Source organism: Leucoraja erinacea, chromosome 14, assembly GCF_028641065.1.
Source record: "Leucoraja erinacea ecotype New England chromosome 14, Leri_hhj_1, whole genome shotgun sequence".
Classification (NCBI taxonomy): Eukaryota; Metazoa; Chordata; class Chondrichthyes; order Rajiformes; family Rajidae; genus Leucoraja; species Leucoraja erinaceus.
Window position 1 is genome coordinate 7,423,348 of NC_073390.1, and position 16,781 is coordinate 7,440,128.

At 43.4% G+C, this 16,781-nt stretch overlaps 1 protein-coding gene across 2 annotated transcripts in view; it reads left to right on the plus strand.

Annotated features, from left to right (window-relative positions):
• The window catches only part of LOC129703234 (mucin-like protein), a 155,051-nt gene that overhangs the window by 17,307 nt on the left and 120,963 nt on the right, over positions 1 to 16,781 (plus strand). For both annotated transcript variants that reach the window (XM_055645528.1, XM_055645529.1), the window contains 5 exons: positions 2,389 to 2,499; positions 2,776 to 2,889; positions 8,493 to 8,606; positions 11,357 to 11,482; positions 14,420 to 14,553. In XM_055645528.1, coding sequence (XP_055501503.1) covers positions 2,389 to 2,499; positions 2,776 to 2,889; positions 8,493 to 8,606; positions 11,357 to 11,482; positions 14,420 to 14,553 — 599 coding nt within the window. The remainder of the gene's footprint in view (positions 1 to 2,388; positions 2,500 to 2,775; positions 2,890 to 8,492; positions 8,607 to 11,356; positions 11,483 to 14,419; positions 14,554 to 16,781) is intronic.

Genomic DNA, 16,781 nt, shown 5'->3' on the forward strand with positions numbered 1-16,781 from the left:
CATTCATTCATTCAGACGTTCATTCATACATGCATTCATTCATTCATCATATACAATGTGCCTCTGTCTCTGTCCCATCCAGTTAGTATTTTCCCATTTGTATCCCCATTGACACACTTCATGCATCTCTTGTCCTTCAAATCTCTTAAGGTTTCTACACTTTTGGTCCAACCTGGCGCACTTTCATCTGACATTGAATTCTTCTAAATCCCATTCCCTCACTAGGGTGGCCTGAAAATCTTCTACTTCCTTGAATAAATACAAACTGGGCCCCTGGTAACTACAATCAATTTAATTTGAATTTGATCGGAAGATGAACGAAAAACAATCTGCTGGAGGAATTCAGCAGGTCAATCACCATCTGTGGAGGGAAATGGACAGTCAATGCTGCAGATCTACCCTCCATAGATGCTGCTCTACCTGCTGTGTTCCTCCAGCAGATTGGTTGTTGCTTCAGATCCCAGCATCTGCAGTCTCTTGTGTATCAAGATGAACACCTTTGCGTTCACCTCAATTTTCATCCTGTCATCCCTATCTATGCTTCTCATCAGTTTATGTGGTTCTGTCAGGTTTTGATTAAGCATTGTAACATAAATGTCCAACTAATTTTAGTTAAACAGCTTGAACGGTTAAGTTTGGCACATAAGCAAAACGTCCTTCTGAGGTCAAGGAGCGTATCCGTATTATCAAACAGCACATGTTATTAACCATACTGGCTTCATACCATACTGACTAATGATGATAATATCTAAAGTTTTTTGTAATAAGGGAAGGGAAAGGAAGCAAGGGTAGCAAGGGAAAAATAGGTTGAAAATTCACATTTACTTTTTTTTTCTCATTCCGATTGTGTTAATGGTTTTACTGACTGATTATGTTTAGATGGTAAGCTTAATGTGATTTGACATCAACAAAATAAGCTTTGTGTAGAAAGGAACGGCAGATACTGGTTTACACCTAAGATAGACACAAAATGCCGGAGTAACTCTTTGGAGAGAAGGAATGGTGACGTTTCGGGTCGAGACCCTTCTTCAGACTACTTGGATGGGGGAAGGATGAGGAGAGAGGGAAAGCAAGGATCACTTGAGAAAAATCAATATTCATACTGCTGGGTTGTAAGCTGCCCAAGCAAAATATGAGGTGCTATTGTACATGCAGTAAACTTGTTTGTTTTTGTTTTAACTTTTATAAAGATTTTAACTACCTAATCCCATTCCACAAATCACTCTTTTCTATACTGATTGTTTCACCTCTAGCAAAAAACCCCCCAAACAGAAATGGTCATAATAACCGTAAAGGGCCTCTCCAACTTTGTGATGGATTCAGTCAGTGTAGACTGAACTCTCCTCTCCCCTCCACCTCCCCTTCCCCCCCCCTCCCGCTCCAGCCCTCCTTCTCTACTCCCCCTAACCCTTCTCACCTCCCCTCTCCCCCTCTTCCCTTCCCCCCTCTTCCTCCCTTCTCCCCGCTCCACTATTCTCCTCCTTCTCTACTCCCCTCTCCCCTCACATCCCCTTCTCCCCCTCTCCCTCCCTTCTCCCATTCTCCAACCCCGCCCCCCTCCCCACTTTCCCCAAGAAGGGAGGAAGAGGGGGGAAGGGAAGAAGTGGGTAGCGGGTAAGGGAGAAGGGTAGAGGGGGAGAGGGTAGGGGGGGATTGGAGAAGGAGGGATGTGGGCGGGAGAGGGGGTGGAGGGGTGAGGGGAGTTCAGTCTACACTCACTGAATCCATCCCTGTGAAAAGTTAAAGAGATGGTGATTGGATCTGGAAGCGGACCGATACACCTATAAATAAAACTGAATGACTCGGACATCTTTTCATTTGCACAATTGATTTTATTGTATTAATTTTAATATATTAATGTCAAAGCCCCAACCCTAACCCTAACTGGGCGTCACCCACAGGACAGCATACGTCAGCGTGTGACAGGGGGCATGACATAATGAGACACCCAAATGTCACCCCTGGATTTTGAACATTCCAAAATCCTGGGGCGGCAGGGAGACACCACGCGTCACATGCGTGTCACTGCGCGTCACTATATGCGTCACAACATGTTACACCCCGACCACAACGTAACAACCTCTTTCCAGGCTATCACCAAAAATGACGTCCAAGTGGGACAGGCCCTTTACACTTCATTTACAGGAAGTTTAAAAATGATATTCCCACTAAATCAACATTATTTTTCATGAAAAATGAAGAGGAAATTCTATGATGTTTTTATATGTTCGACTATCAGTAATACACGTTGTTCACATAAAAAATGGACTTCCTATTTACAAACCATGTTATTGTGGATTCATTTCAACAACATATGCAAGTCAGATTTTTTTTATTTTTAAATAGCATTGAACCAAATGGATATTAATTCTGACTATCATTTTACAGACATAGATGAATGTTCATCTAACCCATGTATGAATGGAATATGTTCAAATATACGAGGAAGTTACCAATGCGAATGCCGAAGTGGATTCACAGGGACGCACTGTGAAATTGGTAGGCAGTACATTCCCAATTCTACCATTTTTGTAAAGCTTGAAAAAAATCATTAATCTACAATGCAGGACACTGTCTTATTACAACCTTAATCAGATTTTAAACCTCTATCTGCCAAATTATCTGTACCCAAGATGACACAACAAATATTTAAATTTGTGGAAAGATCTGAGTAACTTAATCATGCATGTTTGGTTTATTGGGGGTCGCTTACTTTTTGGTAGAAGAAACAAATAATTCTGAATATTTTTCATTTTATTTCTCTTTACTTCTCAGATATTGATAACTGTATCAGCCAACCATGTCTGAATGGAGCGACCTGCATCGATCAGAGAGATGGCATTCAATGCATCTGTTTACCTGGATATAACAATCGATATTGTCAAAGTGGTGGGAATATATTTATTTACAGTACAATTTATTAAGGAAACAATTCATTGTTAGATAGCGTGCAAAGAATACTCATAAAATATATTATTAGCTTCATAAACAATATTCCCAATGACACCTATAAATGCTGCAAATTTTATTTGACCTTTGCATGATCTTATTGCCCTTCTCTATATTTCTGCAGAATATTTATAACGTGTCTCCTAAAAGATCTTTCACCAATTCCAACATGAACTGTCATCTGATTTTGTTGCTATTAACTCAAACCATGATGTTGTGGCGGTTCCTGGGAAGTAGGTTACTCCCTGGTTCACTCCCCTCGGCAGTTAATGGACTGGTCCGGGGACAGGGCCGAGTACGAGCATAAGAGCAGGGGCTCCTAGTGACAGTTGGTCTTCAGTCTCACACTGAAGCAGAGAATAGTGTGCTGTACTAATTAAAACCTTTACAGAATTCACCTGGCTCCTCACTGTCATTCCGGGCTTTCAAGCACCTGCTACACTGGTGACCCTCGACATTTCATCGCAAGTCGCGATGGACCTGAATATGCTTCAGGACGCACAACCCGGTCAACCGCCCTTGGACCAGGCCGGCCACGCCGATCTCTACGCCGTCACGCTGAAGCTGCCTACTCTGTGGACCGACAAGCCCGAAATCTGGTTTGACCATGCCGAGACGCAGTATGCATAGCGGGGCGTGATGGCAGATACCACTAAGTACTATTATATTATCAGCGCCATCGACCAGGCCTCTGCACAACGGGTTAAGCATTTTCTCTGCCACCCCCTGGTGGCTAAAAGGTAGGAGACCCTAAAGGCCCTACTCGTTCATAAGTTTGGCCTCAGCGAGCCGAGCGGGCACACCAAAACCTGCGGATGACTGGCCTGGGTGACTGCAGGCCCTCGGCCCTGCTGGGCGATATGCTGGTCCTTATGGGCGACCATGATCCCTGTTTTGTTTTCAAGCATGCCTACCTGCAGCAGCTCCCATTGGGCATCCGCCTGCAGCTTACCAGCGACCCTTTCACCGACAGTGAGTCGATCAACTTTTGATGGCCCGTCAACAGGCCCTTGATGCATTGGAGATCATCCCGTCAGCGCCGGGAACCGCACAACAGGTTGGGGCTTCAATCGACTGCATCTCCGCCGCACCTAAACGCCCTCCGCGGTGGGATCCGGCCAAGGTAGACACAGTGCGCCAGTTTCCACAAATGGCCACCATGAGGGGCCTCCAGGAATTCGTCGGAATGGTGGCCTTCTACCACCGTTTTCTAACGTCTGCGGCCAGAATCATGCGCCCGCTGTTTCACCTCATGGCGGGCAAACAAAAGGAGGTCGAATGGAATGACGAAGCGGTGGCGGCGTTCCACCAGGCCAAGGAGGCCCTGGCTAGGGTCATGATGCTCGTGCACCCACGGGCGGATGCACCAATCGGGCTGACAGTCGACGCATCCGAGGTAGTGGTTGGAGCGATGCTAGAGCAGCTGATCGACGGGCATTGGCGGTCTCTGGCCTTCTTTAGCAGGCACCTCAGCAACGCACAGCGGCACTACAGTGCCTTCGACCGCAAGCTCCTCGCCCTTTACCTCAGCGTGCGACACTTCCGTTATTTTTTGGAAGGGCGGACATTTATGCTCACACGGACCACAAGCCCCTCACCTTTGCGTTCGCCAAGGTTTTCGACCGGTGGTACGCTCGTCAGCAGTGGCAGTTGGTGTTCATCTCGCAATACACTGCCTCCATTAGTTTCATCGAGGGCAAAGACAACAGAGTAGCCAACGCCTTGCCTTGTCCCGCAGTCAACGCCGTTTTGCAGGTGTCCGATGGCATTGACTATTCATCCCTGGCTGCTGCCAGGCTGACGGATGAGGAGATGTCCGCATATCATGCCACAGTTTCGGGCCTGTGGTTGGAGGACAAGCAGGTTGGACATTGGGCGCGCACCTGCATCCTGTGCTAAACTGCCTGGTACAGCGGCATGTGAGGGCACCGGTCCATGGGTTCCGCGTCCCATGCCAGCGGTTTGACCATATCCACGTGGACATCATGCGGCTTCACCCACCTCCTGACCGTGGTCTACCGTGTCACGTGGTGGCCGGAAGCGGTTCCATTGGCAGACACCTCTGTGGCCACTTGTGCCCGTGCTTTGGCGGCACGCCGGTTTGCCCAATTCTGGCAATTACGTCTGACCGGGGGCCTCAGTTGACATCTGAACTGTGGTCGGCCATGACCCGCCTCCTCGGGGTTAACCTGGACCACACCACAGCGTATCATCCGCAGGCAAACGGCCTGGTGGAGCGTTTCCACTGGCAACTCAAGGATGCCCTGAAGGCTTGGCTCAAGGACCGGGACTGGGTCGATGCATTGCCGTGGGTTTTGCTGGGTGTCCGCACCGCGCCCAATGAGTCCTTGTCCGCTTCCTCAACTGAGTTGGTGTATGGGGCCCCGCTGACAGTGCCCAGTAAGTTCATACCATCAGCACAGGGCCAGGCAGAGCAGCCATCAGCCGCCCTGCAATGGCTTCGAGACACGGTGGGCAAGCTGGCACCAGTGCCGACATCACACCACAGTTTGTGTAGGCCGCACATTCCTTCCACTCTCCAGGACTGCCTGTTTGTTTTCCAGCGTCGGTTCTCGAGCGTGGCCCTTCCACATTCGTTTTGGACATGGGGGGGTCATTGTGAGACGGTCTCATTAGCGCGGCTGAATCCGGCACATGTTGACATCAGCCAGCCAGTGCTACTTGCCCGGCCTCGCGTCGGGGTCATCCTCCGGTCCGGCCCTTTCCCCAATCGCCCACGACTCCACCTTCACCTGGCGGTGTGTCTCTGGTTCCTGCGCCTGCCGTGGTGCACACACGGGCTGGTCGTACCGTACATCCCCCTGTCCGTTTCGTGCCTCCGGGTGTTGGGGAGGGGTGGTGTCCTGTGGCGGTTCATTGGAAGTAGGCTACTCCCTGCTTCACTCCCCTCAGCACTTAATGGACTGGTCAGGGGGCGGGGCCCAGCTACGAGTATAAGAGCAGGGGCAGTTGGTGTGACAATTGGATTGGCAGTGGGTCTTCAGACTGAAGCAGAGAATAGTGTGCTGTACTAATTCAAGCCTTTACAGAATACACCTGGCTCCTCGCCTTCATTCCGGGCTTTCCATGCACCCGCTACAGATTGCTGTTTGGTACACTCAAATAATTAGCTGCAGTGGCAAACTCGATACTCCTGTAAGCAGAGCTCACAACTCATTGCCTCTAAAATTCAAGGAATTATGTTATATAAGTATGTTATATCCATTGTCCTCAAGCATTTGTGTCTACCTTCGATTTCTCCAGCATCTGCAGTTCTTAAACACGAGTTATATCCAATGTTCACTGAAGGAGAGGACTTCTTAAAAAACGATGGTATCCAAGATTTCTCTCCTTTAGGACCATTCTGAGAATATCCCTTCATACTTGATCTGCTTTTGTGCTTGAAGCAGTGTAAATATGGTAGCACAATAAGGGGAGCTATGATGAGTGCGGGCATTTAACATTCACTCACCGATAACTTGTTGCTCCTCGTGAGAAAGTTCTCCAAAATAGCATTAATTATAAACATGTACATTGGAACAGTGATCTGTTTAAATATCTTTTTTTAATTGAATAAATATTGTGCAATTCATTAATAAATTGCACTTAAATGAAAACTAATTTAAGACGAGTCTGCACCGACCAGCGATCCCCGCACACTAACACTACCCTACACACACCAGCGACAATTTTACATGTATACCAAGCCAATTAACCTACAAACCTGTATGTCTTTGGACTGTGGGAGGAAACGGAAGATCTCATAAAAAACCCGCGCAGGTCATGGGAAGAATGTACAAACTCCGAACAGCCAAGCACCCGTAGTCAGGATAGAACCCTGTTCTCTGGCGCTGGAGGGCAGTAGATCTACTACTGTGCCACCATGTCGCACGGTGAATTGCAAAAGATACATACGGTATACTTCCTTCAATGATTGGGGCAATGAATATAAGAGACTTGAACACATGTTGCTACTTCATAAAACTTCGGTCAGGCCAAATTTGGACTATGGGGTTCTGTTCACCCCATTAGAGAAGGGTTGTGGAGGCTTTGAAGATCATGGAGAAGTGGTTTACCAAGTTACTCCCTCGATGAGAGAATATTAGTAATAAGGATAGATTGGACAAATACGGACTGTTCTCTCTGTAGCGTTGAAGGCTGAGGGGAGACATGATCAAAGTAAATCAAATTATGAGGCTTAGATTGGGTGGACAGTCAGAATCTTTTGACACCGTCAAAGAGAGAAGGCATGGCTTTGAGGTAAAAGGAGAAAAGTTAAAATGTGCGGGGGAAGGTTTTTTTACTCCAAGTTGCAGGCACATGGATCTTGCAGCTGTGGGTGGTGGTGAAAGCTGGTGTAATAGTGGCATTAAAGAGGCTTTTAGATAGAGGGATAAATTTGCAGGGAATGGAGAAATATAGATCACGCACGGGGAGGGGGGGATTAGATTAATTGGCATCATGTTTGACAGACATCATGGGCTGAAGGACCTGTTCCTGTGCTATTTTGTTCTATGGACTACCGTATATAATGTATTGATCAGAACTGCACAGAACTTCATTATTCTAATGCTTTTTCACATTTACATCTCATCCTGATCCATCATTTATTTTGTCTGTTCCTCCCCTTTTCTCAATCTGCCTTCATATCTTTTACTCTTTAATGACTTCTGCTTCTTGAGTTCACACAAGCCTTTCATTTAGGCTTCCTCACCCTCTTCACAATATCTCTGTATCCTTAAAACTGCAACATCTTTTTACTGTTACAAGTTTTGCTGTAAAGTCTAGGCCTTGAAACGTCAACAGTCTCTTTCTCTCTCTCTCGCTCTTCACATCTGACTATCCAATACTTCTATTTACAATACAAATCTTGTTTGCAGCAGCTTCTAAGGCGGATTGGCTTCTTTACTTTCTTGAATATGAATTTCAGTATGACCATTATCAATAACAATAAAGCAAATGCCTTTCCGATTTTAATTAATGCTGATCTCAGGAACAAGAATGGAACGCATCTGAATGTTTCCAACATTTTCCACATGTAGAAGTATATAGCAGATATCGAAGATAATGACAATCTGAAATTAAAACAGAAATTCTGAAAACAATCAGCAGATCAGCAACTGTAGCTGTTGTGGTGTGAAAATCAATGTATCAGGTTAATGACCTTCCATAAAAACTGATGGAAGGGTGGGATAGTGCAAGGTAATAAATATGCAGATTATTGCAAAACAAGAAATTAAAAGGGAATGTAAACAAATGCTTAGGTTTAAGTTTATTAATTTCACATATACCCAGATAGTGAAAGGCTTCATTTTGCATGCTATCCAAACAGATCAGATATATCTTACATAGAATCAAGCAATCCAAACTCAAACTCAATAGATCACAGCAAAGAGGAAAATGCAGTGTGCAGAATTAATTTATCAAATGTAAATCTACTTGGTATACAATTGCTGACTAAAATAATTTGCCTTGTTAATTTAACAAATCCTTTTCTATATTTCAATTACCCGAATAACATTTTTTTTTCTATTTTCAAACAGTAATTAGTAAATGTGCTAGCGATCCATGCCAAAATGATGGTTCCTGCCAGGACCGATTTAACAACTATATATGCATATGTCCTGATAATTGGAAAGGTCAAGATTGCACAACAGGTTTGTTTGAATAAATATTATACTTTATTTACATAAATCAGATTTATTATTATTTAAACATAAATACAATGAAAATAATGCTCACAGAAATCACAATGAAAACATAGTCAAGGATTCATAGAGAGTGATACAGCATGGAAATTAGCCCTTCCTTGTCCTCTATTAACCATCCATTTACATGAACTCTACACTTTCATTCTCCCCTCATTATCATTAACAATCCCCTCTTACTACAACTTACATACACACTAGGGATAACGCGCAATGGTAATTTTAACCTACCAACCCATACATTTTTGGAACGTTGGAGGAAACCGGAGCACCTGGAGGAAACCCACGTAGTCTCAGGGAAAACGAGCAAGTTCAAAGCAAATTTGAAATTTGAACCCAGACCTCTGACACTGAGGCAGCAGGTCTATCAACTGCATCACTGTGCCTGCTACCCAAAGCAAAATATAACAACAGCTTTGATATTTCTTAAAGCAATCAGTTGTACATATATTCACTACTACTTATCATTATTGAACACATTTAAAGTGGAATTACTGAAGAGCTAATCCATTGTTAGGAATATATACAGGTATACCAGAAAAATGTTTTGGATCCCACTCCACCAATGTAAGTGCAATACTGAAAACTTCTTTTCACTTTCAAATGATGGACATGGTCATTGGTATAACAGGGGCTGTTATTGATGTCTTAAAAAGCACATCCTTGGCAGCTGGCTTAGCTATAACTAATCAGCCCTCCCAAGTACAAACAAATCTCTGCAGAGGACAAACTGTTCAATGTATAAAATAATTCATATTCCACCATTATATGAAGCCACTCCAATAAGAGATTAACTCTCTCCACGATCTATTAATTTATTTTAGTGAATATTTCTGGGACTAAAAGGCTCAAATATACTTATGTTCAGAATTATTTGGTGTAGGTTCATCTTGCTTGCATTGCGCAAAGCTTGAATTCCACCTTCATGTCAGAAACAGGTCGAAGATCAAGATCCAGATCCAGAATCAGAAATTTAAATTTGGCAAATTTGAGATGGAAATGAGGAGAAATAGAAATGTGTCCTCTGTATCTATTGCAACATATCTCTATCAGACATTTTGTGATCAAGGTTCAATGATCTGGACTATGAATCTATGAATTAATAAGGCATCTTTAAACTGAAGAAAAAGACAAGCGAGAAATATTGTCATATTTATTTATCAGAGAAACAAAGACAAGGATTTGTTTCCCGGGAGAGAAGGCTGTAGGTGACCTGATTCAGATAAACAAAGCTCTGAAGAGCTTGGATAGTGTAAGCAGTGAGAAACATTTCCCATTAGGGTGGGTGTCTATAAATAAAGTGCATCAGTAAAAGTATGGTTAAGAGATTTTGAAGGGACTTAAAGAAGATTTTTTTACCAAGAGGATGTGAAAACTGGAGTGCACTTCCTGAAGGAATAGTGCAGTATGTAGATGAGAAGGTTAGAGACATCGGGTTGAGTGCTGGGAAATGGGATTCGTTTAGATAGGTAATTATTGGCTGACATGGAAACTATGGGCCAGTGGGTGAATTCCATACAGTGTGGGATTGGGACTCTAAGGGGAGATCGCTTCATATAATTCTCACTCATGCATCATTTGTGTTCTAGTCACAAATAATAATGCAGAATATGGAGAGCTCATAAACTGCAATGCTAGAAAATAGAATGCTATTTATTGTCATTCAAACCTAGGTTTGAACGAAATATAATTTCTACAATTTTTTACATTACAAAACAATCCAAGACCCACACTTAACACAGTTTACATAAACATCCATCACAGTGAGTCTCCAACATCTCCTCACTGTGATGGAAGGCAAAGTCTTTATCTCTTCCCTTTGTTCCTTCTCCCGTGGTCCAGCAGTCCAACTGCAGTGTTGAGGCGAACTGGGGCTCCGATGTTAAAGCCCCCGGCGGGCGATGGTAAGTCCAGAGGCCGTTTAAGCCACGCCGGGCGATGTTAGGCCCCGGCTCCATGTCCTTTAAACCCCGCGATTCCAGGGGGAGAAGTCGCCGTTGTGGAGCTCGGAAAAGTGGTCTCCCACCAGGGACCTGCGAGCTCCCGATGTTCCTGTCCACCGGGTCTGCGGCCGGTGCCTCCGAACTCCAAAGTCGGGTCGCAGCTGCCCGCCACCACAGCTCTTCCCACTCTGAAGTTGGCCAGCTCCGCTATCTCAGTTCCGCAGGCTCCGCAACTGGAGCCCCCAGGTTAGTCGTGGCCAGAGGTCGCCGCCGGCTCCACGATGTTAGGCCCAACGACATCCGAGACCCGACAGGGAATAGTCAGGTCCCCGCACAGGGAAGAGATTTAAAATGGTTTCCCCCACAGCCCCCCACCACCCTCCACATATACACAGCTAAAAAAATATATAAAAACTAACTCAAGACACACATTTAACAAGACAAAAGTAAAAAAAGACAGACGACTGTAGTCGAGCCGCTGCCGTTAGGCACCGCCACTCCCACGAGAATAATTTATTTTTAACATTTCTATCCTAAAAGCAGCGTTCCATAACTGTGGACGAGTTTTATTGCTTTGACATATTGCAAGTATTTCTCTGAATTTTTAATCTCTCATCTTAAGAATGGTTGTAATATAGAGCATAACTTTTCAAATCATACTTTTTGAAACATTATTAATTCATAAATGAAGCATCTAAATCAAATTATTTATCATAACATTTTTACATTTTTAAACATAATTATGTTCTAATTCAGATGTGGATGAGTGTGCTATAAATACTCACAACTGTGATCGGCGTGCTGGAATCTGTACAAATACATTTGGATTGTTCATATGCTCCTGCAGGGAAGGGTACGAAGGTGATGGATTAATTTGCAGAGGTACAGTTTCATTGCAATATTAATACAATTATTGGAACAATGTATTCAGGGCTTTGTTTTATGATTACAAATCTTTGTCGATAAATTGTAATTTTTATATACTAATACAATATTAATTTTTTTTAACCTTTGGTGCTGCTTTTCAACCAGAAAGTTGGGATTCTGTGGAATTCTCTGCCACAAAAGGCAGTGGAGGCCAATTCATTGATGTTTTCAAAAGAGAGTTAGATGTAGCTCTTCGGTCTAACTGAATCAAGGGATATGGGGAGAAAGCAGGAACAGGGTACTGACTTTGGATGATCTGCCATGATCATATTGAATGGCGGTGCTGCCTCGAAGGGCTGAATGGCCCACTCCTGCACCTATTTGCTGTGTCTATGCTGATTTGAAATTGAAATTTAAAGTGCCAAATAGCACCCTAAACATTATGGCCAAATGAAAAAGTAAATAAAAGTTCTGATTAAATAATGAAGTTAATTAATATGTGTAACTTTTATTTATTTTTTTTTATTTTGATATTTCATTGGTTTAGTAGAACTTCTGCCATAATTTATGAATAAACACTGTGCCCTTTTTATCGGCATATATTGATTATGATTATCCTTAACATAACAATGCATTTAAAAATGCTGGCTATATAATGATTAACTCACAGATCATTTATGAAATATTAGAATTGTAACTCAAGCCAATTCTGGGTATGCCTGCAGGAAATTTTTAATTTGAAGTACATGATGCAAAATGCATTATGTGCATGAGTCTTTTGATTAATAATTTCTTTACTGTTGAAGAAAAACAATAAGGTATGCATCTGACCTTATACTCCGACTCGTACACTCTAATCTTCGACAAAATCCAGCATATCTCTTAAGGACCTGTCCTACTTTCACGACCTAATTCATGACCTCTGCTGAGATTGCCCTTGACTCTTACTCACAGCATGATCGTCACGAAGTTGTAGGAGGTCATAGCAGGCCGTGATGCGAGTCGTAGGTACTCGTGGTATCAAGTTGGGGCGTTTTATCTAGCATGTTGAAAAATGTCCACAAGTAAATAAGGTCGTGAATTAGGTTGTGAAAGTGGGACAGGCCCTTAAAACGTTAGAAAACTCCTCATGCCTCGGTTAAACATCACATGGTCGAAGAGTAAACCTTCCCCATGTAAGTTCAAAATTAAACCGACATAACAACGGGCAGTCTAAAATTTAAAGGCACATGCCATAATTAATGACACACAAAATAAGCCAAATGGCCATTAAAGTGTGAAGGCCTGCTCCTATGTTTAAAGCCAACACTTTTGCCAAGTCAGTATTTGTGCTGCTATGCACACCAATTGTGCATTGCACATAATCAACATCATTGCGGCAAACTGAGAGGCTGTAATGCATTACCAGCTCAGTCAGTTCTGAAGATGTGTCTCGATCTGAAACATCACCTTTTCATTTTCTTCAGAGCAGCTGGCTGACCCGCTGAGTTACTCCAGCATTTTGCGTCTATCTTCGGTTTACATCAGCATCTGCAGTTCCTTCCTACATCAGTTTAGTTTAGTTCAGTTCAGTTTAGTTTAAAGAATATTCCAGAGAGTTCCAGAGATTCACCACTCTCTGTGTGAAAAATGTTTAATCATCTTGGTCCTAAAGGATTTCCCCTTAAACTGTAACCACTTGTCCTGGACTTCCCCAACATTGGGAACAATCTTCCTGCATCTAGCCTGTCCAACCCCTTAAGAATTTTGTAAGTTTCTATAAGATCCCCCCTCAATCTTCTAAATTCTAACGAGTACAAGCTGAGTCTATCCAGTCTTTCTTCATATGAAAGTCCTGACATCCCAGGAATCAGTCTGGTGAACCTTCTCTGTACTCCCTCTCTGGCAAGAATGTCTTTCCTCAGATTTGGAGACCAAAACTGTACACAATACTCCAGGTGTGGTCTCACCAATACCCTGTACAACTGCAGTAGAACGTCCCTGCTCCTATACTCAATTCCTTTTGCTATGAATGCTAACATACCATTCGCTTTCCTCACTGCCTGCGGCACCTGCATGCCTACATTCAATGACTGGTGTACCATGACACCCAGGTCTCATTGCATCTCACCTTTTCCTAATCGGCCACCATTCAGATAATAGTCTACTTTCCTGTTTTTGCCACCAAAGTGGATAACCTCACATTTATCCAAATTATACTGCATCTGCCATGCATTTGCCCACTAACCCAGCCTATCCAAGTCACCCAGCATCCTCCTCACAGCTAACACTGCCCCCCAGCTTCGTGTCATCCGCAAACTTGGAGATGTTGCATTCAATTCCCTCGTCCAAATCATTAATATATATTGTAAATAGCTGGGGTCCCAGCACTGAGCCTTGCAGTACCCCACTAGTCACTGCCTGCCATTCTAAAATGGACCCGTTTACTCCTACTCTTTGCTTCCTGTTTGCCAGCTAGTTCTCTATCCACATCAATACTGAACCCCCAATACCATGTGCTTTAAGTTTGTATACTAATCGCTTATGTGGGACCTTGTCGAAAGCCTTCTGAAAGTCCAGATATAACACATCCACTGATTCTCCCCTATCCACTCAACCAGTTACATCCTCAAAAATTCTATAAGATTCGTCAGACATGATTTACCTTTCATAAATCCATGCTGACTTTGTCCCTATAAACAATTAGAAAGTTCTGCTTTTTCATTTCTCACTCTGTGCAGGGTTAATGGTCAATGTGATTTTATATTAATTATGTAAATTAATTTGAAATAAAATCAGAAAATTAGGACAATATTTAGCAGATCAGATAACACGGAGATGCTGCCTGACCTGCTGAATAGTTTCTGCAGTTTCTATTTTTATTTCAAATTTCCACCGTCTTCCATGTATTGCTTTTGTATATACTTGCAGCTGTATTTAAATGGCAATTACATTCAATTCTTCTTGAAACAGAGAAACGACTATTTGATTATGGAACATCATTTGGAGATACAAAATTCACCAGAAAGGCATTGGACGTTAATTCTCCGATCATCAACATCCCATATGGCTTTCCATTTGATAATGTCTTTTATTACAGATTATATGTAAGTTTAAGATTTTTATTTTCAATAGCAAATGTTATAATACCAACTGAACACTCATTGGCTTATTTAAATCTATATATTACTAAAACACTCATCTTGTTGGTTTGTTTGCGTGTGAGTGAGTCTTGGAAACTCTGTCAAAACGGTACACGAGAGTGCTATAATTTTTGGCCCATGTTACTCACCATTGTCCTAGGGTGTGCAATAGCCATGTTTTATTCAGATTGATGTTATATTTTACAAGTTATTGACATTTTAAACTTTATAAAAAACATTTTTCAACCCACTTTCCCATTTGCCCTGCCCATTAGACGCATTACAATGACGTCACAATGGGATACTGAATCGCATTTACTTTAAAAAATCGATTTTCAATAGAGGGGTTAATTAGTAAAACACATCGCGATTTTCATTGTGGAGGGGGGTGGGATAGGGGGGAGCTTAAGGGTGGGGGAGCAGGGAGGAGAGAGGGAGAGGAAGGGGATAGGGAGGGGAGAGGGAGGGGAAAGTCGGAAGGGGATGAGGGGGAGGGGGGAGGGGGGATAGAGGGAGAGGAGGGGGGGGTGGGTGGGGAGGGAGGGAGTGGGGGGAGAGTGGGGCAGTGGGATAGGGGGCGGTGAGGAATGGGGAAGCAGGGAGATAGAGGCAGAGGAGTGGGTTAGGGAGGGGAGAGGCATTATGGAGGGAGAGAGGGAGTGACTGCAGGTAGGGGAAAGGAGAGGGAGGGAGAGGTGAAGGAGGGATTGGGAAGGGGAGGAGGAGAGGGGAAAGAAGAGGGAGGGTGAAGGTGAGGGGAAATGGGGATGAGGGGGAATGGAGGAGGATAGAGGTAGGCGAGGCGCAGTTGCGGGAGGGTTACCGTGACACGCGTCATAACAGAGATCTCTGGCGTCACAACGGGAACCTCTCAGCCACGCCTGGGCAGTTGGGGGCTGTGGGTCAGTAGTAGAATATTGCCTTGGGGGACAGACCTTACTGGTCCACTCCTGGTCTAGTGCTTATTTAAAACTGAGTGCATCTATTTATTTTATGCACAACACAAGGATATAGGTATGATTAGCAGAAAGCGTGGGAATCAGAAAACCTTACTTTAGGCAACAGAGATTTTCCTGTCCTAAGCACCATCTATTAGCTTTTGAAAGGGGTACTTGCTTGTAAATTGCTAAATTTGGGTAAATGATACAACCATTTGCTGAAGATAGACACAAAATGCTGGAGTAACTCAGTGGGACAGGCATCATCTCTGGATAGAAGCAATGGGTAACGATTAGGGTCGAGACCCTTCTCTAGAGATGTTGCCTGTCCCGCTGAGTTACTCCAGTATTTTGTGTCTATCATCGGTGCAAACCAGCATCTGCAGTTCCTTCCTAACCATTTGCTGACCCCTGCTGTATAACTTGTCACATTATCATATAGCACAGAGAAAGACCACTTGACCTTTCCTGAGTCTACAGGCAATATGAAATATTAATGCAACATTTTACTTCCTGTCGATCCCTACAAAGTTCTCCTTTCCAATTTTAAATCTATGACATTTTTTAAAGCTAATATTGAAAATGTTTTCAGCATCTTAAATGAAAGTGGTGATGCATAAAAATAATTTTACTCCTTTGCTTCCTTGATGTTTAGGCAACTATTCTGTACTTTGGTTACACCATTTGAAAAGGGTTTCCCCTATCTGTTGTATTGAAATCGTCACATAACTTTCAACATCTCCTTAAACCTCCCTAATGATTCACATCTGAGTTAAGGTTTGCTGATGAATGTCGAGAAAAGGACAGGTAGTTTGAGTGAAAGGAGAGAAAAAGGGAAGTGGATTGTAACTCGGTTTCCCCATTTTACCTTGTTTTAAAAGCATCGGTCCAATTGCTGACCAGGATAATAGAGGACAAAATAGCGAGAAGGTAGATGTTGTCCCCATGCTTATGCTAAGATTGTAATCATAGAAACATAGAAACATAGAAAATAGGTGCAGGAGTAGGCCATTCGACCTTTCGAGCCTGCACCGCCATTCAATATGATCATGGCTGATCATCCAACTCAGTATCCTGTTCCTGCCTTCTCTCCATACCCCCTGATCCCTTTAGCCACAAGGGCCACATCTAACTCCCTCTTAAATATAGCCAATGAACTGGCCTCAACTACCTTCGGCGGCAGAGAATTCCAGAGAGTCACCACTCTCTGTGTGAAAAAGGTTTTCTTCATCTCGGTCCTAAAAGATTTCCCCC